This window comes from Pelobates fuscus, chromosome 4, assembly GCF_036172605.1.
Source record: "Pelobates fuscus isolate aPelFus1 chromosome 4, aPelFus1.pri, whole genome shotgun sequence".
NCBI lineage: Eukaryota > Metazoa > Chordata > Amphibia > Anura > Pelobatidae > Pelobates > Pelobates fuscus.
Genome location: NC_086320.1, coordinates 287723301 through 287749349, shown reverse-complemented (window position 1 = coordinate 287749349; position 26049 = coordinate 287723301). Strand labels below are relative to the sequence as shown.

General features: G+C 39.2%; 1 protein-coding gene across 2 annotated transcripts in view; it reads left to right on the top strand.

The window, feature by feature from the left end:
- LOC134608926 (collagen alpha-6(VI) chain-like) overlaps positions 1-26049 on the top strand; it is a 188828-nt gene that overhangs the window by 49058 nt on the left and 113721 nt on the right. The window contains exons 3-8 of one of the 2 annotated variants that reach the window (XM_063452177.1): positions 4853-4946; positions 5759-5844; positions 15736-16344; positions 17602-18189; positions 20795-21394; positions 22555-23175. In XM_063452177.1, coding sequence (XP_063308247.1) covers positions 5772-5844; positions 15736-16344; positions 17602-18189; positions 20795-21394; positions 22555-23175 — 2491 coding nt within the window. In that variant the 5' untranslated portion in view covers positions 4853-4946; positions 5759-5771. The remainder of the gene's footprint in view (positions 1-4852; positions 4947-5758; positions 5845-15735; positions 16345-17601; positions 18190-20794; positions 21395-22554; positions 23176-26049) is intronic. The other variant, XM_063452178.1, reaches the window with a different exon arrangement.

The following is a 26049-nucleotide window of genomic DNA, read 5'->3' as shown; positions in this document are numbered from 1 at the left end:
ATACTGTCATGTAATGTAGTTTTAAAATGAACAAGTCAGGTTAGGAGGACAAAATGGAGGATTGTCACAGTATAAGGTTAAAATGGAGTTAGTGCAATAATTGAATACAAGTACAATAAGGTTTTTTAATAATTCTACATCAGTTCCATGGGTTATATTAAAATCATAAGGGGCAATACTCATACAGGGAGTGCAGAATTATTAGGCAAGTTGTATTTTTGAGGATTAATTTTATTATTGAACAACAACCATGTTCTCAATGAACCCAAAAAACTCATTAATATCAAAGCTGAATATTTTTGGAAGTAGTTTTTAGTTTGTTTTTAGTTATAGCTATTTTAGGGGGATATCTGTGTGTGCAGGTGACTATTACTGTGCATAATTATTAGGCAACTTAACAAAAAACAAATATATACCCATTTCAATTATTTATTTTTACCAGTGAAACCAATATAACATCTCAACATTCACAAATATCCATTTCTGACATTCAAAAACAAAACAAAAACAAATCAGTGACCAATATAGCCACCTTTCTTTGCAAGGACACTCAAAAGCATGCCATCCATGGATTCTGTCAGTGTTTTGATCTGTTCACCATCAACATTGCATGCAGCAGCAACCACAGCCTCCCAGACACTGTTCAGAGAGGTGTACTGTTTTCCCTCCTTGTAAATCTCACATTTGATGATGGACCACAGGTTCTCAATGGGGTTCAGATCAGGTGATCAAGGAGGCCATGTCATTAGATTTTCTTCTTTTATACCCTTTCTTGCCAGCCACGCTGTGGAGTACTTGGACGCGTGTGATGGAGCATTGTCCTGCATGAAAATCATGTTTTTCTTGAAGGATGCAGACTTCTTCCTGTACCACTGCTTGAAGAAGGTGTCTTCCAGAAACTGGCAGTAGGACTGGGAGTTGAGCTTGACTCCATCCTCAATCCGAAAAGGTCCCACAAGCTCATCTTTGATGATACCAGCCCAAACCAGTACTCCACCTCCACCTTGCTGGCGTCTGAGTCGGACTGGAGCTCTCTGCCCTTTACCAATCCAGCCACGGGCCCATCCATCTGGCCCATCAAGACTCACTCTCATTTCATCAGTCCATAAAACCTTAGACAAATCAGTCTTGAGATATTTCTTGGCCCAGTCTTGACGTTTCAGCTTGTGTGTCTTGTTCAGTGGTGGTCGTCTTTCAGCCTTTCTTACCTTGGCCATGTCTCTGAGTATTGCACACCTTGTGCTTTTGGGCACTCCAGTGATGTTGCAGCTCTGAAATATGGCCAAACTGGTGGCAAGTGGCATCTTGGCAGCTGCACGCTTGACTTTTCTCAGTTCATGGGCAGTTATTTTGCGCCTTGGTTTCTCCACACGCTTCTTGCGACCCTGTTGACTATTTTGAATGAAACGCTTGATTGTTCGATGATCACGCTTCAGAAGCTTTGCAATTTTAAGAGTGCTGCATCCCTCTGCAAGATATCTCACTATTTTTGACTTTTCTGAGCCTGTCAAGTCCTTCTTTTGACCCATTTTGCCAAAGGAAAGGAAGTTGCCTAATAATTATGCACATCTGATATAGGGTGTTGATGTCATTAGACCACACCCCTTCTCATTACAGAGATGCACATCACCTAATATGCTTAATTGGTAGTAGGCTTTCGAGCCTATACAGCTTGGAGTAAGACAACATGCATAAAGAGGATGATGTGGTCAAAATACTCATTTGCCTAATAATTCTGCACTCCCTGTATTGGGAATGCATGGTACATTGGATGATAAGATAACAATAAAGGGCTACCTGAGTCTCAGATAGACAACATTATTTTGATAGTGTGGAATATTGTCAGACAACTAGGCCAATTTTGCAATGGAGCCCAAGGGTATGCGGATTGTGATTTAGTTTAATTTATCCCCATTTAGTGCATAATATCCCACTTTTGTCTCTCTTGTGTCTCTTACTCACCATTTGTTTATCTTACCCTTTTTTGTCTCTTAGCCCACTTTTAGCCCACTGTTTCGCACCCACTCATGTCTCTTACTCCCCCTGTGTCCCATTTTTGCTTCTTTTGTTACTCCCTTTTTGTGTATCCTACCCCTTTTATGTATCTTAGCCCTGTATCTCTCACCCTCCTTATGTCTCTTATTTCCCATTGTGTCTCTTTTTCCCTCTTGTATCTTACACTCCCCCCACCCCTTGTGTCTCTTGCTTTCTAGACCCTCCTTATCTCTCTCTGTAGTGTGGCATCATGAACTGTGGTAGAGGATCTTTTTTTTATTTTTATTTATTCTTTATTTACGTTGACATGAATTACATATACGTTTCTGGTACATTATCTGGCTCAATACGATACTTAGTATACATGGTAGATAACATGGGTTTTGTATATTAGGTGCATATTTATACATTGATTGGTAGTCCAAGACAAATACACAATGCCCACAAGTGGACGCATTAGTTCCATCTGTATTGTTTCTGATACTGGGTTTCATCTTGTCAACTTTTTTTTTTTAAAGAAAACACTTAACTCTGCTAAACGTGAAAACTGGTTTACCTAACCAATATGACCACCTCTCAGGTGCGCCTCACTCTGGCTGTCGTGCCCAAACTTTCCTTTATTTATTCTGTGTAGTGAGAAAATCTCCTCAGAATGTTGGGGAGACCTTGTCTTTTTTCACTCATGGCCCCATTTTGAGCTTTGTCAATTTACATCTACGGGTCATAATGTATGTATTCTGTGCTACCATGAGACGGCGATCACCCTGAGGAGTGACCACAATCTGCTATCACAGTGTCGCACCTGTCCTTTAACCAATTCAGTTCTCAATTTATTTTCCTCCTGAAGAACATAGGGGGAGTTGTACTACCCAGGTTTAAGGAAAGAATAGTGATAGAGATAGAAAATATAGATAGTAAGAGATAGTGGGGTATGGGTGTGGGTATGGGGGGGGGGGTGAGGGGAGGGGCTTTCACTCTCTGTAGCTCCGTATTGCGGTTTAGGTGGTCAAATGGATCTTAGTGACCCAGGGGGCTGTCTTCCCATGGTGCTCATATTTTCTGGAATGTTTTCTGTGTACCTCTAACCCTAGCCGTAAGGTCGTCCATTAGGTATACTTCCCTAATTCTATTAATGACCCCTGCTATTGGCGGGGTGCTTTGTTTAAGCCAATCTGAGGCCACAGCTTTCCTAGCAGCGAGGGTTATTTTATCTATGAGTTTTTGTTCGTGTCTGGTCCACCTGTCAGCGGTTCTGCTCAGCAGGTATAGCCATGGGTCAAATGGGGGGGGCCCTGGACATCACATAGGCCAGTAGGTCTCTATTCTGTTGTAGATGATCTTTTTAACTTATTCCTCATCTGATAAGTTCCATATTGTTGAACTCACATTGAGACCACCAAAACATATGTTATCACACTGGATATGACCTCTGAATGCTCTGCATCTATGTATACATTTTCATCAACCAAACGTCAAAACACATTATGTTAGGGAGATAGACTGGATTCTGCTTTCGTTCCATTTTTATGGAGACAGAAACTATTAATTGCTGCTGGGACTAAATGTATTTATAAACTATAAACTAAGTGGTTTATTCACTAAACACTTAATTGCATGGATTGCATTCTAATTGGTGAGATTGAGGGTAAAATAGCTACAGTCACAGCTAGGCTGTATTTTCTTATATTTTGCAATTTCGGTTTCAATTCACTACAATTAGATGTTTATTGAAAATCCAATGTGTAGTTTCATTAGCATTGACAGATTTGAAATCTGTATTTTATGTGCTGATGTACTTCTAGATATTTGGTGTAATTATGTATTACCTTTATACAATTCAAAATGCACTTTTTTTTTTAGAACCCTTAAATATGTATTATTTTAAATGGCATTACCTTTGTTTTAAAGGAACAGTTTGAGCACCATAACAACGTAATTAAAATTTAGTTATTATGGAGCCACGTTGTGCCTGACACTGGTTTATCTTTAGGGGTTACACCATTTACAGATGTTTTAACACCAAAGTCTGTGCTCCACTGCCATTGCACTCTGCCCCCCTTCCCCTCTCCCATCTTCTGCGTTCTGAAATTATTCATAATGGAAGGCTCTGGCAGCATCGGGCAGGGCACTGCTGACTGGCCTAGTGCACCAGCTGATGCACTAAGCCAGTCAGTAGCTCCCCATTTAGAAAAACAGCTTGAAAAAGGTACATATAAAAAACATAATTAAATAGCTTGTTTTTTTTTTTTTTAAATTTCAAGGGGAAAAAATACAGCCAATGTTGATGTTTAATAAAATGAAATCATAGATTTGATCAGAAATAATGCTGATAAATAGAACATTACAAACAAAGTGAAACAGAATGGATTGCTTATGCAAATGTTCATTTTACTGATTCATTGGGTCAATTCAAATGATGGTGAAATAACCATGAACAATTTTGGGAATGTGCCAGTTGTGTGTAGACTCTGATAATTACTTCTTGTGCTTAGTAGCTCTGCAACCAAAATATGCAGGTTTCTTGACTATTTTTCTGTTTTTAATTATCTTTGGGAGGAAACTCTATACCCGAGGTCAATCACTGTCAGAACAAAGACTGACCAGATGCCATTTTAAGTAAGACCATTCTTAGAGGTTAACACACATGCACTAAGTGTTAGATGAAAGTGACCAGTGGGAAGGACCAGACTGCTTTAAAGCCTTCTGACAAGGCACAGGGATGCTGTGTAGTTTGAAGCAGGCAATGCGTATACATTGTGCTTGCTGCACAACTATTCCACATTGCCGTGTCTAGCTGAGTCCCACTTTGTCACATATTGGAGTTGCTGCATAAAAGTATTTTTATTTTTTTTTACAGAATTTTTGTAAAGGAATTTGAGTTCACTAATCAGCCTGTTATAACATTGTCTTATGGATGTGCAAGAGACATTGCTGTGATCAGCCTGTTAAAGGTATGTGATCTAGTAGCTATAATTTTGTTGTGCCACTGAGACTTTTGTAAACCTATTAAATTGAACCAGTCATAGACTGACTGAGGGTGATGGGAGTTGCAGTGTATAGAAACTAAGATACCAACATTTACCCATTCCATTGTACCGGTGGGTGTATGTACCATGGGTCACTAAATAAAGTTTATATTGTTCTATCACTGCATTGTGTTAACTAATATTTTGTCATTCTTTTTCATTTACAGACAGTTTAATGGCCTCGTGCTAATGTATGCAGTATAACATTGCTTGTCCTGAAATTTATTTTAATGTGCAAAAATGTTACATGGAGTCGAAAAAAATTCTCATATGGTCATAATATTGTAAAGTCCTACGGAATGTGTTGGCGCTATATAAATGGCAATAATAATAATAATAATAATATAGTTGTGAATTTAATGTAATGTTGGCTATTGTAGTATTTACACTGTGCTACCTGAACAAGTTGTAAAATGTATTATTGCTGTAATGAATACATTGTTATATTTTTGCACATTGTAGAATTAGTAGTCATTTTAAAACTGCTAACCCTACACTCTATATGCATATCAAATATATCCTCATTACATTCTATTAATCTATTAACCTGAGAGTGAGAGATTTGTATTCACAGATTGGCCCATTTGGTTTTTAATCCATTTGGTTTTTAATCCATTATAAATTTCTGTTTAGTAAATAAACCATTTAGCTATTATCAGATTAGAAGATAAGGTTAAACTGCATTTATGTATGTATAAGTATATTTTACCTGTTTATTTAATTGTTTTATTTTGCAGACATCTTATCAAAATGGGAGTCTTGAAAACAATGTTCATTCTTCTCTGCGGATCTTTCCTTCATGTTACACACTCTCAAAATACTGGTAAGAATTTGAAATTTGAAGACCATTTATTTTTCTCTCATTACCTTAGCAAGCAGCCATACACCATTGTCTTCTTTTGATGTACACTACAATACAGATTTATTTTTTCCACTTGAGTTGGATTGAATTAAAAGCCACACTGGAAAATATTCAGGCGCTAAGAATTTAGTCAAAAATAGCGAAAAAAAAACAAAAATTTGCCAACTTGGTTATAGTCACATTATTTTAGCCTCAGTTTTGCAAGTTATATTTAAAGGATTTAAAGCATTACTATAACTCTACAAGGGTAGTAGCGTTTTACAACTTTGCCAGGTCGATGTGCCCACTGACAGCATTGGTAATTATTGTACAGAATTAACATTAGGCAACCCAGAACCGAGTTCTGGTGGCGTAATTAGCCCCTCAAACAAAAGTGCAAGTATCTCTGTATGTTCAGCATTTCAAGCAGATACACTGCACATACAGATTCCTTCCTCCATGACCACTTCCAAAACCAGAAGTGGCCATTGACGTTGGAGTTATCTCCTTAAATTGTTATATCTATGAATTTTGTAAATCGCCCATTATTGTAAAATAGTCAATCTGTGACAATATAGCGGAGTTGGAATATTTTTCCCAATTCATCAGTTTTGGCCTTAATTTTGCATTTATGTTTTCAGTTGATTGCAGTTCTGAACTTAGTAAATAAGCCCCCATTTGCAATGTGGCCAAATACAATGGGGGTTACTGTGTGAAATGAAAATACTAATTGTTTGTGCCCTGGGTAATGTATTGCATTTAATTACCATGTCAGTCTGTTTTTAGTTTCTCATTATATTTGCTAGCTGGTATTACATCTGCTAGCCCTTCCGACAGCATGATATACAGATGTACTAAATTAAAGTGGGACTCGCTTGTAATTCATGACATGATGAGTCCAATTATTGATTGTAATGACCTGGAACTGTTTACTTGCATTGCTTTCTTTTTGTTAAACATGTGCAATTTTGCATTTTTTTTATATTTGTAAATTTTGTAGTTTTTTTTTTCTATACACGTATGGTATTATAAATTCCAAAGAAAGGGTTTTAGGCAAAGAAAAGGTTTTTTTTTTTCAGTAAGAGCAATAACGATATGTAATTCTCTGCCTGAAGAGGTGTTTTTTTTCAGAGTCCATACAGCTGTTTAAACTGCAATTGGATAAATACTTGCAAAAACATAACATAAAGGGATATAATTTCTAAATGGTGGGGTAATAGCTGCTTGATCTAAGGAGATATCTGACTGATATTTTGGGGTCAAGAAGGAATTGTTTCCTAGTTTGTTGCAAAATTGGAAGCGCTTCAGACTGGGATTTTTTGCCTTTATTTGGATAATTAATTACCAATCAAATATTAACAACTATTAACTAATAACATGGACAAGCTAGTGCAAACAGCACGGTGAAAGCATATAACAAATCAATGCTCCAACATTGATCTGGGGGGCATTATTAGGCGGAGTCTTCTTAGAATAGGAGGATGTAGGGGTAGAGGGAAGATCAAAGATGGCCTTGTGCAAAGAAGAGCCTATGTATATGACGCCCTTGCAATGTACAAGGCTGCTTGTCTTTTAGCTAAATCATAAGACAAATCACTTTCAAGGTTTTATTAAATGTATTTATTTTTATAAGTTTTTTTCCTTGGTTTTGCAAATTTGTTTTCAGCTTACCACATCTCTCTGTTCAGTAAATACACCCTGAAAAGTTTGCCTATTAAAACACACGTTGCATCATAACTTAACAGCAGTGGATGGTGATGAGCACTGGCCCGGTTTATTATCATTATTACTATTACTACTCGTATTTATAAAGTGCCAGCATATTCTACAGTGCTGTACAATCATGGAAGATAGACAATACTATACAGACAATTTTTTAGCTGTTAAAAAATAGTGTGGGCTGGCTTAAACCATCCATTCTAAATCATAAAACCTATTTTTAACTTTAGCTGAAAAGTTATAGTTACCCTTGTAATTATGTCGGGTGCAAAGTTTATTGAAATTCTCAATGCTCTAGGCATTTAGCCCAGAGGAACATTTTATGACAGTTATCTCTATATCATTCACATTCCTCAGTGTCACATCTATAACCTGCAAGATAACAGAACCTGCGGTGCATATTTATAAAAAATAAAATAAAATCTAAGCTCAGGCAATAGTTAAATATAATATTTTATCTATTAAAAATGTAAAGGTACACTATAGTCACTGTATCTGCTTCATCTCAGTGAACTGGTTTCATTGTTTAAAGTCCCACTGATGCCAACCTTTCACCCTCTTTAATGTTTTAATGTTAAAAGACAATCCCCTGTAGCTCATCCGCTCTGGTCTACTCTGGGCTTATGAGAAAGTATTAGCCTGGGGCGCAATGTGCTGCTGTGATTGGCTGAGAGTGTCAGCTGACTGTTTTTAGCATGTCAGAGCACCCATTGCTTATATGATTGGGTATGACTACAAGGAAGTGCTGGATGGTGGGTGGCCAGGGACCCCTAATTAGTGTTAAACTGTACTAAAATTGTTTAAAGGACCACTTCACATAAAAAAAAAACAACAAAAAAACAAACAACCCCCCTACAGTTTAGTAGTCATAGCATGCATGCATATGTTATGTATAATGAATACAATACATGCATATCTTAATGTATGTATTCATTGGGGGTATAGTTTAAAACAGCTTGCAAAACCTGCAGTTCTATGACTGCAACCTTTTTCAGCCCTCCCTTTTTTTTTTTACCGGAAGTGACTTTCAGTGTCTTCACAGAGAATTATCCAATTCGGACTTCTACAAGGTCAGCAGGCACAGGAAGGTAGAGGAGAGACACATGGAGGGTAAATTTTTGTGGCCAATTTATTGCGGCCAATATTAGAAGGCAGGTGCGCTCTATTAGACCGGGCCTGCTACTTCCGTTGGCTCAGAGGAGCTAGCGGAAGTTGGAAGTGAATTTCTATTTTGAAATATAAAAGTGCTAATTTCACAATAAAATGGCACTTTTATAAATGGGAATACTCTATAGCCATATAGTAATTCAGCAAACTGGAGTGCTCTCTGGTTGTGGAGTGCTCCTTCAACGCTGAATGAAAGGACTGTCCCATGGGACTCCAGGCACTATATCCAGGTGAAAATTATGAAACAGTTATAGTGACTGCAGTGTTCCTTTAAGGTAATGTATTGGAAGGGTTATTGTGCCTCCCTACTGTTAATTACAATGTGTCTAAGTGGACATATTCAAGAAAATAGGCCGTGCCTGTGTGATGTTAGGCTAGTGAGATGAGTGGATATCCAGGATAAATTTTAAAAAAATAAGGTAAGACTTTTTTTCATTTATTGAAAACAACAAAATATCCAAATTACTCCCACTAGTGTTCTTTCCTTGTATTTCAGCTATATTTCTATCAGTTTACCAGAGTATTGCAGTATCATTATCCAGCGCACACATATCATCCAGCACACACTGCATTCATTATACACAATCTGCACTTACTACAAACACACTACATTCATTATACACACTCTGCACTCACTACAAACACACTACATTCACTATACGCACTCTGCATTCATTATACACACTCTGCACTCACTACAAACACACTGCATTCATTATACACATTCTGCACTCACTACAAACACACTGCATTCATTATACACACTCTGCACTCACTACAAACACACTGCATTCATTATACACACGCTGCACTCACTACAAACACACTCAATTCATTATACACATTCTGCACTCACTACAAACACAATGCATTCATTATACACACTCTGCACTCACTACAAACACACTGCATTCATTATACACACTCTGCACTCACTACAAACACACTGCATTCATTATACACACTCCGCACTCACTTAAACACCCTACATTCATTATACACACTCTGCACTCACTACAAACACACTACATTCACTATACGCACTCTGCATTCATTATACACACTCTGCACTCACTACAAACACACTGCATTCATTATACACATTCTGCACTCACTACAAACACACTGCATTCATTATACACACTCTGCACTCACTACAAACACACTGCATTCATTATACACACGCTGCACTCACTACAAACACACTAAATTCATTATACACATTCTGCACTCACTACAAACACAATGCATTCATTATACACACTCTGCACTCACTACAAACACACTGCATTCATTATACACACTCTGCACTCACTACAAACACACTGCATTCATTATACACACTCCGCACTCACTTAAACACACTACATTCATTATACACACTCTGCACTCACTACAAACAAACTGCATCCATTATACACACTCTGCACTCACTACAAACACACTGCATTCATTATACACACTCTGCACTCACTACAAACACACTGCATTCATTATACACACTCTGCACTCACTACAAACACACTGTATTTATTATAGACACTCTGCACTCACTACAAACACACTGCATTCATTATACACACTCTGCACTCACTACAAACACACTACATTCATTATACACACTCTGCACTCACTACAAACACACTACATTCACTATACACACTTTGCACTCACTACACACTACATTCATTATACACACTGCACTCACTACACACACTCCATTCAATATACACATTCTGCACTCACTACAAACACACTACATTTATTATACACACTCTGCACTCACTACAAACACTTCATTATACACACTCTGCACTCACCACAAACACACTACATTTATTATACACAATCTGCACTCACTACAAACACACTACATTCATTATACACACTCTACACTTACTACAAACATACTACATTCATTATACACACACTGCACTCACTACAAACACACTACATTCATTATACACACTCTGCACTCACTACAAACACACTACATTCACTATACACACTTTGCACTCACTACACACTACATTCATTATACACACTGCACTCACTACACACACTCCATTCAATATACACATTCTGCACTCACTACAAACACACTGCATTCATTATACACACTCTGCACTCACTACAAACACACTGCATTCATTATACACACTCTGCACTCACTACAAACACACTACATTCATTATACACACTCTGCACTCACTACAAACACACTACATTCATTATACACACTCTGCACTCACTACAAACACACTACATTCACTATACACACTTTGCACTCACTACACACTACATTCATTATACACACTGCACTCACTGCAAACACTTCATTATACACACTCTGCACTCACCACAAACACACTACATTTATTATACACAATCTGCACTCACTACAAACACACTACATTCATTATACACACCCTGTACTGCACTATATGCATAGGAGTGTAATTTTTTTTAAGGGGGGCAGGGGGGGGGGGTGAGGGGAGGGGAGGAGGCAGGAATCTTTGGTACCTGTCCAGATTTCACGATGGTAAAATGTTTTCAAATGCTATATTTTTAATCTTGCCACTTTCACCTTTATTTTTATTATGTCTGCATCATTCAGTTTATTGAGTCTGTTATTTAGACACAGCACATTATCTTGTGTCAGCTGTTTAAAGCTGTTTATTTGGCACTGATAATAAATTGGACAATGAATCTGAATTTTTAATGAAAGGAACTCCAAACACCTAGACCACTACAGTAGTTATTGCCAGAATTATATGTCACCCCCAGAAGTTATCGTGCCAGAAGTTATATGTTACCATAGACATTATGTTATGCAGTGTGTGTAGTGAATGCAATGTCTGTTTGTGTAGTGGATGCAGTGTTTATATCATATTCAGTGTGTAGTGAATGCAGTGTGTGTGTGTGTTCAGTGGATGCAGTGTCTGTGTGTCGTGGATGCTGCGTCTGTGTGTCATTGATGCTGCGTCTGTTATTGTTTCATGGATGTAGTGTGTATTGTATGCAGTGTGTGTATTCAATATATTGTCTGTGTGTGTATACTGGAGGCAGTGTGTGTTTGTTTAGTGGATGCGGTGTCTGTTTGTTGTGGATGCTACATATGTGTTTTGTGGATGCTGTGTCTGTAATTGTGTAATGGATGTAGTGTGTATTGTATGCAGTGTGTGTATAGCATATATTGTCTGTGTGTGTAGTGTGTATAGTGGATGCAGTGTGTGTGTAGTGGAGGCAGTGTGTGTGGTGGATGCAGTGTATCTAGTGGATGCAGTGTCTGTGTAGTGGATGTAGTGCCTGTGTATGTAGTAGTGTCTGTGTAGTACATGTAGTGTGTGGAGAGTTGAATAAATGCTGGTGGGGGTGAGCAGTTTAAATACAATTTGGGGTTATCCCCTCTTCTTGCCTCTTATCTGTGTGTAGAAAGGTGACAGTATAGGAGGGCAGTGTGTAGGAAGGTGAAAATATAGGGGGCAGTGTGTAGGAAGGTGAGAGTATAGAGGGAACAGTGTGTAGGAAGGTGACAGTATAGTGGGATAGTGTGTAGGCAAGGGACAGAGTGGTGGGGCAGTGTGTAGGAAGGCTGTGGGGGCAGGGTGTGGTGGTGACAGTGTGGGGGGCCGGGTGTGACAGTGGTGGGAGGCAGGATGAGAGTGTGACAGTAGTGGGAGGCAGTATGTGAGGGTGACAATGACATTGTGGGGGTGACAGTGTGGGGGGCAGGATGTGAGGGTTACAGTGGTGGGAGGAAGGATGTGAGGTTGACAGTGACAGTGGTGGGGGCAGGATGTGAGACTGGCAGTAAGGGGGCTGGCTATGAGGGTGACAGTGTGGGGGTGCAAGTGTGGGGGGGCAGGATGTAAGGGTGACAGTGGTGGGTAGCAGGATGTGTGGATAACAGTATGGAGGCAGGATGTGAGGGTGACAGTGTGGGGGTGACAGTGGTGAATGGAAGTGTGTGGAGGGGACAGTGGGTGGCAGGATGTGAGGGTGACAGTGTCAGGATGACAGTGGGTGGACAGTGTGTGAGAATGACAGTGACAGGGTGACAGTGGGGGGCAGGGCCGCCACCAGAAATTTTGGGGCCCCTAACTCAGCTCATGGTCTGGGCCCCCAGGGGCCCGCCTCAAAATACCGCCCACTGGGTCCACCTCCAAATACCGCCCACAGGAATACATACACAGACACAAACACACACACTGATACAAAAGGACACAGATACATACTAACAGACACACATACTGAAACAGACATACACGCATACAGGCATACATACTGACACACACATACTGAGACATACACACAGGCATACATAGTAAAAGACAGACACATACTAACATACATACAGACACACATGCATGAAGACATAAAGACACATACATACATACAGACACCGACATACATACATACATACATACACACATTCATACATGCAGACATACAGACACTGACATCCATACACACATACATTCATAATGGCATACATTCATACATACAGACTGACATACATGCATACATACAGACCTACTAACAGACATACATGCATACAGACATCCATACACACAGACATACGTTCATAATGATATGCAGACATACATTCATACTGACATACAGACATACATACACACACAGACATACATACAGACAGACATACATACATAGACATACATGCAGTCAGACAGACAGACATAGACATACATACATGCATGCATCCAGACAGACATACATAGACATACATACATACAGACAGTCAGGCATACACATACATACATACATACACAGACATACATGCATGCATACAGACAGACACACATGCATACAGACATAGACATACAGACAGACATACATGCATACAGACATACATAGACATACATGCATACAGACATACATACACAGACATACATACAGACACACAGACATACAGACAGACAGAAACATACATGCATACATACATACAGACATACATACACAGACTTACAGACAGACCCATACATAGACATACATACATGCATACAGACAGACATAAATACATACATACACATACATACATATACATACACAGACATACATACATGCATACACATACATACAGACACATACATAGACATACACATACAGATATACATACAGACAGACACATACATACATACACAGACATACATACACAGACATACATACAGACATACATACAGACACACATACAGACACACATACATACAGACAGACAGACACATACATAGACATACATGCATACACATACATGTATACAGACATACAGACATACATACACAGACTTACAGACAGACACATACATAGACATACATACATACACATACATGTATACTGACATGCAGACAGACATACATACATACATACACAGACTTACAGACAGACACATACATAGACATACATACAGACAGACATACAGACATACACAGAAAGACACACATACACAGTGCTCATTTTCTAGCCACCCGCCTGTCTCTTACCTTTGCAGGAGGGTGGCTGGGGATGATGGGAGTCGGCGTGACCCCCTCTTCACTTGCGCGCGCGCGCTCCTCCCGCACGGAGTGTGCTGGGAGGAAGTGACCACTTCCTCCCAGCAGCACTTGCGGCTGCTTTTTTTTTTTTTTTTAAAGGGGCCCGGTCGCGCTATACAACGGCCACAGTGCTGACCGGGCCCCTGAAGGAGGGGGCTCATCGGGTGGCCCTAAGTGTGTGGGCCACCCGATGGGCCCCACACGTGGGGCCCGGGCGGCCGGGCCCCCCAGGGCCGCCGGGCACGTGACAACCGTTACGGTTGTCACCCCCTGATGGCGGCCCTGGTGGGGGGCAGGGTGAGAGGGTGACAGGATGACTGTGGAGGGCAGGGTGTGAGGGTGACAGTGTGACAATGGGGGCAGGGTGTTAGGGTGACAGTGTGACAGTGGTGGGCAGGTATATATGCAGCAGAGGTGGACGAGGACGGCAAAATGCTGCCCCTGTTAAAGTGCCGCCAGGGGACATTGCCGGCCCTGCCTCAAGCCTCTCCTCAAGGCACACCTAACAGTCCAGGATTTATGGATTACCTGGGTTTGTCTAAGGTTATGAACATCTATAACATATCTGGCACCATAGCCAGATGAGAGTGTGACAATAGTCTGACAGTAGTAGGAGGCAGTATGGAAGGGTGACAATGACATTGTGGGGGTGACAGTGTGGGGGCCAAGATGTAAGGGTTAAAGTGGTGGGAGGCAGGATGTGAGGTTGACAGTGACAGTGGTGGGGGCAGGATGTGAGACTGGCAGTAAGGGGGCTGGATATGAGGGTGACAGTGTGGGGGTGACAGTGTGGTGGGACAGGCTCTAGGGGTGACAGTGGTGGGTAGCAGGATGTGAGGATAACAGTATGGGGGTGACAGTGGTGAATGGAAGTGTGTGGAGGTGACAGTGGGTGGCAGGATGTGAGGGTGACAGTGTCAGCATGACAGTGGGTGGGCAGTGTGTGAGAATGACAGAGACAGGGTGACAGTGGGGGACAGGGTGAGAGGGTGACAGGGACAGGATGACAATGGGGGGCAGGGTGTGAGGGTGAATGTGTGACAGTGGTGGGCAGGTATATATGCAGCAGAGGTGGACGGTGGAAGGCAAAAGTACCGCCTGGGGACATTGCCGGCCCTGCCTCAACCCTCTTCTTAAGGCACACCTAACAGTCCAGGATTTATGGATTACCTGGGTTTGTCTAAGGTTATGAACATCTATAACATATCTGGCACCATAGCCACTACAGTGTGCTGTAGTGGCTATAATACTTTGGAGTGTTCCTTTAAGAACAAGTGTAATATATACACAAAAATAACACCAGGAACTTTTTTTTTAAATTAAAAATCATATTAATTTCAACATATAACATAACATTTGGTACCCGTATGTATACACAGTTAATTTATTCTATTTAGGCATTTGCTTACTCATACATTTATTTGTTACGTTTCAGTATGCAAAGGGGAAAATACAGCAGATATTGTGTTTTTGGTCGATGGATCCTGGAGCATTGGGACGAGTAACTTTCAAACCATGAAAGACTTTTTGTACACCTTGATTAGTGGTTTTGACGTTGGTTCAGATAAAATACGTGTGGCTTTAATCCAGTACAGCGAAACACCACTTACAGAATTCTATCTGAACACTTACAGTAGTAAGGAAGAGGTATTGGATTACATTCAGACTTTGAAGTATAAAGGTGGGGGAACGAATACTGGACTGAGCCTCCAGTACATGCTGGAAAATCACTTCACAGACAGTGCAGGGAGTAGAGCAGAGGAAGGTGTCCCTCAAATTGCTGTGGTGATCACAGATGGCCATGCGCAAGATAACATCAAAGAGCCAGCCAAGCAAGTGAAGGATGCTGGAATCACATTATATGCTCTCGGCATTAAAGACGCCCTCTTGGCTGAACTCAACGAAATAGCCAGTGATCCAGATTACAAACATGTATACAATGTGGCAGATTTTAATGCTTTGCAAGGCATATCTCAAAACATGCTGCAAGGTCTCTGCACCACAGTTGAAGAAGCTGTTCGACAGACCGGTCAGATTGCTCAAGGTAAATTTTTAAATAATCTTCTCATCTTCGACAGAATCTTGTTCTGTAGCCTACAGCTTGAATTCCAAAGCAAGACTTCCATCAGTCTTTTTAATTTAACTCTTCTGTTATTATAGTCCCATAAACATATGGAAGGAATTTTCTCTAACTACAATGTCCGGTGTAAGCATGCCAAAAAGAAAATATGTGGAATGAGGGTTTACCACATTAAAAATGAATACTTTTTATAGACGCCCGTACCCTTGATATTGCCTTAGTTCCAAATGTATTATAAGTAAGTAATAAATATATATTTACAAAAAAAAAAAAACATTAAAGTCTGAAATGGCCATGGAGGTGAGGAGGGACAAAGAATGGGAGAGGACAGTTATAGAAGGCAATGAACGGATAAAAAAGATGGAAGAGAGAAGGAAAAATGATAAATAATTGGGAATATGTTAAATGTTAATTTTAATAACTTTTTATCATAGTTGGTAAAGGCCAAAACAGTCTATTTAAGAGCCTTGCAAAAGCTTTAGAACATCAAGGTTAGCAAATATTTGTTTTAAATAATTTTCTACTTTTCTGAGGACGCAGTCATGCATTTTACACGTTTAATTTAACCCCTTAAGGACCAAACTTCTGGAATAAAAGGGAATCATGACGTGTCAGACATGTCATGTGTCCTTAAGGGGTTAAAGAAAGAGATAGGGTTTGACGATAATATATTTTATTTTTTAACTGCACTGTTTAGATAATGCATTAATAAAAATATTTTAATACAGTTTACAATAAAATAATACATGCTCTATTGATTTGGTGGGTATTATTTAGTAATGTATACATGTAAGTAAACACCAATTTTCACACAGTCAGTCATACCGACAATCTAAACCTTAAGATATTAATTCCCTATATACAAGATTAGTTATTTTTTTTGGAGATGAGACCCCCAAAAAGACCAAAATAGCACATAGTTCCTCTTGTCCATTAATCATTCTATGCAAAAATCAAAAGGTATTATTGTTTTTGTAGTGTCATTAGAAATTAAATTTTTTAGGGAGGATACTCCCATGGAAGTATGTCTAAAGGAACATATATGACAAAATGTAATTAATATTAGGTTAGATTAATCAGGGAATAAGCCAGAAGACAACTGTAATTTGTTAGTTGCCATTGATGGAACATGACATTGATCTTAAAATGGCAAGACAGATATTATATTTGTATTTTTTGTTTTGTTCTATGTAACTTCTATGTCATATTTTACTTTTTCAGTTTGTCGAAAAGCCAATCTGGCTGACATTGTGTTTCTAGTGGAGAGCTCAGACCAAATTGGAGAAGAGAATTTCCAAAATATAAAGAATTTCCTCCATGGTTTTGTTTCCAGTTTAGATGTTGGCATCAACAAAGTTCGAGTTGGACTTGTACAATACAGTGTTGATATAAATCCAGTTTTTAGGTTAAACAAGTACTCTCTGAAAGCTGAAGTTCTGGAGGAAATTCAAAACTTCCAATTTCTGGGAGGTGAAGCTTATACTGGTAAGGCCTTGAGGTACATCAACAACAACTTTTTCGCTGAGACAGCTGGCAGCAGAGCTGCAGATAACGTAGCTCAGATATTGATTATGATCACGAGTGGTGAGTCTGCTGATGGATACTTAAAAGCAGCCAGAGATCTGAAGTCAAAGGCCATTTCTATTTACGTGACTGGGCCTAATGTAAAAGACAACGCTGAGGTTCAAGAAGTTGCTGATAGACCAAGTGAAAAATTCATTCATAGTATAGACACATTTGAGGACTCTGATGAAGTAATCAAACCTCTTCTGGATAATGTATGCTTTAGCATAGAAGCACAGATTCAAAGTAAGTTTATTTAACTTTATTTCTATATTTTAATGAGCTAACTTTATAATAGTGAAAATCTTTTTAAACTAGCATATTGCCATGTCACTTGCTTAAACCTCTTATTGTAAAAACATGTTTGTAGTAATTCTTATTCCCATTTATTGCTATCTATTCATCCATCCGTCTATTTCTCTATCTCCAGACAAGTCATGCATTTTTTTTTTACATCAGCATTTATAGGTGAAAGAAAATAAAAGATTTTGAAATTAAATTATTCTTGCAGAAACCTAAAAATCTGACCCATGCTTATTATAATGCTTTACGTAGCGAGTGCATACAACAATCTGGAAACACAATAAATCCTTGCATTTCTTGCAAAACTCATTTTTTTGCATTTGCCTTGTGCATGATGGAAAAATTTGGTTCGGACACGTCAATTTATCCGGAAATAATATTTAGCTTGGGTATTCGATAATCGTCTAGGTGCTTCAGGTCATCCATGGAAAAATATTCATAAAAACAATTGGTAAAAACCAAAAGGGTGAGCATATGGCCCATAATCAATCAGTGTACTGCAAAATGCATATATCATTTAAATATTAGCACCTTTAAAAACTTTTTCTAATCAGTACTTTGACGTTAAAGTTTCAAATATAAACTTGAAAATGTAGATTTCCACATACAGTCTAATAAAAATTACGTTTTAATCAGAAAGACCCAGGAGGTACTGACCATCTTTTGAAGGTGCTTATATTTTCTGCTGGTTTCTAGTACCAGGCATTTACAGAAATTTGGTACCCATGAGTTCATGCCTACTTTGGAATATATGTAATTTAAATATTATGTATATATTTTGCAGTACAAAGTTTCCCAATAGAGGGAAAGAGAGGAGGAGCAATAACAAATGTATGTATGTATTATATATTTTTACAATATGTTATACACAATATAAAAAAAACTGTATAGCTCCTCCTTCTTCCTTTCTCTCCACTGGCCACTTCTCACTTGATCTGTGAATAACATTTAGTGTCTGTTCCTTAAACAACAATCATCTTTTCCCTTAAATTGTTTCTATTTTACTTGCAAATCCCAAATCAAACAAACATGCTTGTCCATTGCGTGAATATTTTGTTTAGTAAAATGTTTATATGAGGCTTTCGAAATTAGGGAACTCAGACAATCTGCAGATCATCCTACATTTGGACGACTTTAAATGCACACATTGAATTTGCGATTAGGTTTTATCAAATCAGGAAGTTATTCATGCTTACTATCCCTTCTTAAATGAAATCTAATCTTCACATTTAAATAATCATGTGTTGGTGCTTAGAGTTTGAATGTAAGTGTATGATAATGCATTGATCAGTCACAACAATAATTCTAATATCGTATTGGTCCCCCATGTGCTGCCAAAACAACTCTGATGCATCGAGGCATGGACTTCACGATACCCATAAACGTGTCCTGTGATATCTTGCAACAAGACATTAGCAGCAGATTTTTAAGTCCTGCAAGTTGTGAGGTGGAGCCTCCATGGATCAGATTTGTTGTTCAAGCACGTCCCAAAGATGCTCAATCAGATTGATATGTGGGAACTTGAGGCCAAGGTTGCAACTTGAACTCTTTGTCATGTTCCTCAAACCATTCCTGAACAATTTTTGCTGAAAGGCAAGGATTATCCTGCTGAAGAAGGCCACCTCCATTAGGGAACAACATCGCCATGAAGGGGATGGTGGACAGGGGTCATCATGGTCACTTTCAACGGTCTGTGACCTCATACACAGCAAACTGATAAACACTTCTATGTGTTCTGACAGCTTTCTATTATAATCAACATGATGTGTTTTCGCAACTTGAGCTACAGTAGCTCTTCTGTGTGATCGGACCAGACGGGCTAGCCTTTGCTCCCCAAGTCTTTCAATGAGCCCTGGGTGCCCATGACCCTGATGCGGGCTCACCGGCTGTCCTTCCTTCACCACTTTTGGTAGGTACTAAGTACTGCGTACCAAGAACACCCCATTAGACTTGCTATTTTGGAGATGCTGGTAGGTACTAACCACTGCATACCAAGAACACCTCACAATACTTTTTGGAGATGCTCTGACACAGTTGCCTAGCATTCACTATTTGGCCCTTGTCAAAGTCACTCAGATCTTTTCACTTGTCTATTTTGCCTGCTTCCAACTCATGAATTACAAGAACTGTCTGTTCACTTGCTGCCTAATATATCACAACCATTGACAGTGGTTTTAATGTTGTGGCTGATCAGTGTCAATAACTTTTGAACATAGCAAGGGTTCTCTGTAAAAAGTAAATTGTGGTAAAATAAAAACCAAATAGCCAATATTCAGGTTCAAATACCTCAACATGATGATTGAGTTGGAGAATTTTTCCAAATCATTTTGGTGAACTTGTGAGATTCAAATAATAGGAGGTATAACACATTAATTTTACATACCAGGAAATGAAGGATAACAGAAGTAGGAAGCACATCTAGAAGTATGAAGCATATATATCTGAATTGTAGCTATGGTGTTTTCACAGATATTTCACTTGTTTAGTTTTGTATGTTCAACAAAAAACAGTAATCGTTTACAATAACATATTTTTTCTTTTCCGCCAGCATTTGCAAAGCGCTATGCAGACATTGTATTCGTTGTAGACTCCTCTTCTAGTATTGGAAGTGGAGCATTCCAGCAAATTAAAGGCTTCATTGCTGGGATAATTGAACAGTTGGATGTAGGAATCAATAGACATCAGGTTGGTCTGGCACAGTACAGTGGAGAACCTCAGACTGAGTTTTTATTTAATACTTATGAAACCAAAGAAGAGATACAAAATCATATTCAACTGAGCTTCACATTCAGAGGTGGACCTCTGAACACTGGACGTGCTTTGGACTTTGTACGCTCCACATTTTTCATAGAAGAGGCTGGAAGTAGGATCAGTCAGGCAACCCCTCAATTTGTTGTGCTTATAACTTCATCTAGGTCTGAAGATAATGTGATTAGATCAGCTAAGGAGCTAAGAGGTATAGGAGTGACCACAGTCTCCGTTGGGATTCGTAATTCTGATAGAGAGGAATTGGAAGCTATCGCTACAGATCCCTATGTATACCAGATCAATGAGTTACAGGGCATACAAAACGTACAAGATCAAGTCACCAATGTTATTGTGACACAGCAAATGTTGACATTTTCTCTGAAGACACAAGTTCCTGAAGGTATGGCTTACCAATCATGTTTTCTATGTGAACAGTATTTTTTTTTATCTTTTCAAATCCCATTCATATTAAAAGATATTAGAAGCAATTAACAGACTTTTGTGAATAATGTCATAATTAAGATTCTTTCATCCTGTCATTGCATAGCAATAATAGTCCATCTTTCAAATTACTTGTCAGTTCTATAGAGTTCTCAGTTTAGTTAATGCTTTTTCAACTGGTGGAAAACAGAAAATGTGATTCTTAATGACATACCTTTGTCACTATGTGCATCATTAAAACATTCCATAAATAATTTGTTAAGATGGGGTTTGGAACAAGTCCTGATTTACATGTCAGGTGCCTGTAGCCCCCATACCCTCCCCAACATAATAAAATAGAAAGGTAGATAAAGTCAGTTTAAGGAATTTATTAACTGAACACTGCAACCATAACAATAATATTAAAAAATTTATTCAAATTTGACAACAAGCTTGAGAGGGTTTATAGTTTGGTATAAAGGTTGTTTGGAATTACTGAGTTTAGGATTAGAGGTTCCATTTGGCATTGTACATTGAGTGTTTACTTTTAAAGAGGAGATTAAGATATTTTTTTTCTTAGTTCTAGGCTTTGAGTGCTTAAATTTGTGACTAAGGAAAGAGTTTGTTTAGGTTTTGGGAGGGTTATATTTAGGGTTATTGAAAAAGGGGTGTTTAGGGTACAGGAATTTGGAGTTTGAATGGTTATTTGCAAAGTACTCACCATTCTATTCTATTGGTAGCAGAAGTGCAGGAACTGTTATACAGTGCGTTTTCTCACACATATACCCTGCAAGAGCTGGGACGGCACCCTCTATAACTGTTTCTGTGGTCCTGCTATAAGCATAAGAGGCTGTCAAAATTTCAGGGGACAAACGTTTCTAGTACTACCTGGTTCTTCCGTCACCAGCCGACTTTTCCTATAAAACGGAGAACTAGTATTGACTGAGAAATGTAAGTCAATTCTAAGACGGAACAGCTACGATCAGAGTCCAGGAATTTGCATCTAAAGATGATCTATCATTTTGATTATTATTATTTGTTTTAATAATGCCGTTAATGTTTTATTGTATTACCTCTCTATTATGCAATTGTTTAACAAATTCCCTTTACCTCTACTTTATATGTGTGGTTTTCCTCTAGTGTGCTCCACTGCTTCAGTTGCAGACATAGTCTTTCTGATTGATGAGTCAAGTAGCATTGGCGCTACCAACTTCCAGCTCACAAGACTTTTTCTGCACAGGGTAGTAAATGCATTGGACATCAGTTTGAATAATGTGAGAGTGGGCTTGGTACTTTACAGTGATGAACCGAGGTTGGAATTTAACCTGAACAGTTTTGACAAAAAGCTGGAAATTTTGGACTACATAACTAAACTCCCTTACAGAGGGGGGAAGGCTCACACTGGAGCAGCTATTGATTTCCTTCGGAAAAAGATGTTTTCAAAACAAAATGGTGGTAGGGCACATCAGGGTGTGCAGCAGATAGCAGTGATCATGACAAATGGAAATTCAGTGGATAATCCTGCCAAGCCTGCAAGGAAATTGCGACGTTCAGGTGTCGAAGTCTTTGTTGTAGGTTTTCAGAATGCCAACAATACAGAACTGGAGGTCATAGCTTCTCATCCACCACGAAAGCACTTAACCAATGTAGAATCTTTCCTGCAACTTTCTAATATCGAACAGAAACTCAAGAAACGGCTTTGTAAGGAAATTGTTGAACAGGCTTTTTCGATTCCCATGTTTGCCCGAACACTCAGAGAAGGTAAGCAATATCGCTAAAAAAAATAAAGGTATCAGCAGAATCTATATAATCCTAAAGTCTAGACTAACTGGCATTCGTGTAGACTGCAGTCTCACATCTTATAGTTAATGCATGCATACTTACTTGGAGGGACGCCTGTAGGATGCATTATTAAGAGTAAACATACCGTATGCCAATCTCTCTCTTCCATTTCTCAACCCAGTGTACCTGTTCATCTGACAAACCCAAGAGCTCTCATCTCTTCTCTTTCACTAATCACAAACTCTGTATCCTCTATGATTAGGACTCATTTGTTCGCTCCCCGCCTTCCCTTCTTACTGTCAATTAGAAGCTTGTTTCTAGTGTGCAGTCTGGGACAGAGAAAGAGGTGGATATAAGGAGTGTAGCAGAAAAGGGGCTATGCTATACTACCACATAATGACAGGAGGATATTGAGCTGTAGGAGAGATTGTTCCCCTGCATCCCTCCTAAGTTCCCATACTTTGTTTCATAGGTACAACATCATAACACAAGAGCATACAAGAAGAAGTGAAAAAATATATACAGATATATTATATGTATAATTTTATTTTTGTAAAAAAAATTTAAGCTCAATGTGCCTATTTCATGGGCATGGGCCTGGAGCTGCAGCTCTTTTACCCTCTATGTTAATCTGGCCCTGTCCGTGTACATAAAATGTAACATTTAAAGAAGTAATAGAACACTTGTGATGATCACTGATATTTATTTGAATTGTACTTATATTTTGTTAGGCAACCAATCAAAATATTGTTTTGATGTCAACGCGATCGGTTAGTTTTTTGTTGTCCTGTTTCTTTCTACACCTTGTTTTTCTAAAATACAATGTGAGATGGCAGAAGATGTCAAAATTATTTTTTTTTATTTTAACTTGTGTAATTCTGTAATTTCTTAAAAAAGATGTGTATATTAAGTAAGGGATGGCCAAAACGTTTAGATAACTCCTTATAAAGACCTTACCCAATAGTGAGTTTTTAGGGAGTATCTGACACTCCATTTCCTAATAAATAGAGTACCAGAGCAATGGCCAATTTTTAAAGTTCCTGAAGAGACAAACAGTTTGTTCACTGTATTCATTTGGAGGGATAGTGAGCAAGTAAAATATCCTTATTATGACATTGCAAGGTGATGGGCTTTGGGGGTTGGGTAAACCCCCTATTTATTTCAAACATTCAGTAAACAGTTTGACTACAAAGAGAGATAGTGATCATTGCTCCCCAGCAACATAATCACTAAAAACATGGTGTACTGGTTATGGTATGTGGAATAGCTCCTTTTTTTTTTTTGAACTCTTTATTTTTGTCGTGCTTGGTTTGACAGAAAGATATACGCTGCCACAACAGCAGGCGTAATCACAGTAAATCACAGGTTCAAACATACATGGCGTTGAGGTGAAAGCACATTTTTTTTAAAACAATATTTAAACATATTCAGACTTGGTAAGACTATCTAGTGGTATACGGCATGTAAGTTTCAGCATTATTGGGTACACAGAGAAATGATAAAGTTTATACGCGGCAGAACATAAGAACTAACTACGTGTATCTAAGCAAGGTGAGTTGGTTACGTTAGTTAACCTAGTTAAGCATTTATTAGTTAAATTATGAGTTAAACTCGTATATACGAATGGGTTTAGGGATGTCAAACGCTTATGGTGCGTGTTAGGCACGAGAACATTATGGTAGATACTGGCTAATGATACATAGGCTATGACATAGTACGTTACAGACAGTTGCATATCCTAACCATTACGGCCTGGACTCTTACTGTGCCTCAGCTGCAGGAACACACCTATGTTCAACATAAAACATGCTTGTTAGTCTTAGAACATTCTACATCTTGTAGTCTGCATAGCTGATTAGTGAGATGGTCAGGCATTGCTCTAGTCTAGCTAGGCATGGACTAAATGACTATTATGCTAGCCTTAGAGTATAAATCCCACATATTTATAATTTGTGTAACAAGTTTGCATCGCTTAAGAATGGTAATTTTGCTCAATAAAGTTAAGTAACAGGCTTACGGATTTTAAAATTATAGGATTATAACATTGTAACAGGAGAACAAAATTATAAACGTTCAAATTATATCGCAGGTTAATGATAAGTAAGTCTTTGATGCTTCTGCCTCAGTTCAAGACATACATTAAACATGCTTCAAAGTGGAAGGCCTCTTGAAACGTGATGCAAGTTAACGAAAACTTCGGTGGTATGAAGAACGTGTAGTTAAAAATGAGTATGCTTAGGTAAAAAGAGTTCTCACGTACATGCCCAGGCACGGGCTATGAGAGATTTTGTGGGTCAGTTCCTGAGAGGTCAGCCGACGCCCAATCTGGAGGCTGTAGTTACCTGTCTGATGGGCTCATTGGGGCTGATTGCTGACCAGGGTGCAACCGATTGCCCTCTCCCACTCTTGGCTCGTCGTGAGGTCGGCGTCTTGTAGCCCTGGACTCGGGGATCTGTGCCGTTGCTGTGCGCCACCAGGCTCCCTTCCCCAATGTGTGCCATGCTTGCTGTGTTGCTGCCGCTAATCCAGCGGCCGCTGATACGTGGGTATTTGCCAAGCTTGGGTCCCACGCCCGGTGTCGGTCGCGGTGGAGCGGAGCTGCGTTGGTCCGGGGGTGGGAATCCTCCCTTGCCCCGGGGTTGTAGGAGAGCTGGTGCTTGTGATCCACGAGCCTGGGAACCTGTGTGGTCCAGGGTCGCCCCATAAGGGGTGGTGCGGTAAGATGTGTGTAGTCGCTTACGTGGTCGCTGAACTGCTTTCCGCCTGTGTGGCCTGCACCGTCGGGTTAAACCCTGTGTTGCTCTCAGCCCGGGAGGGCCTTTGCTGTGGGACTTTGGAGTGTGGGTTGTGGCA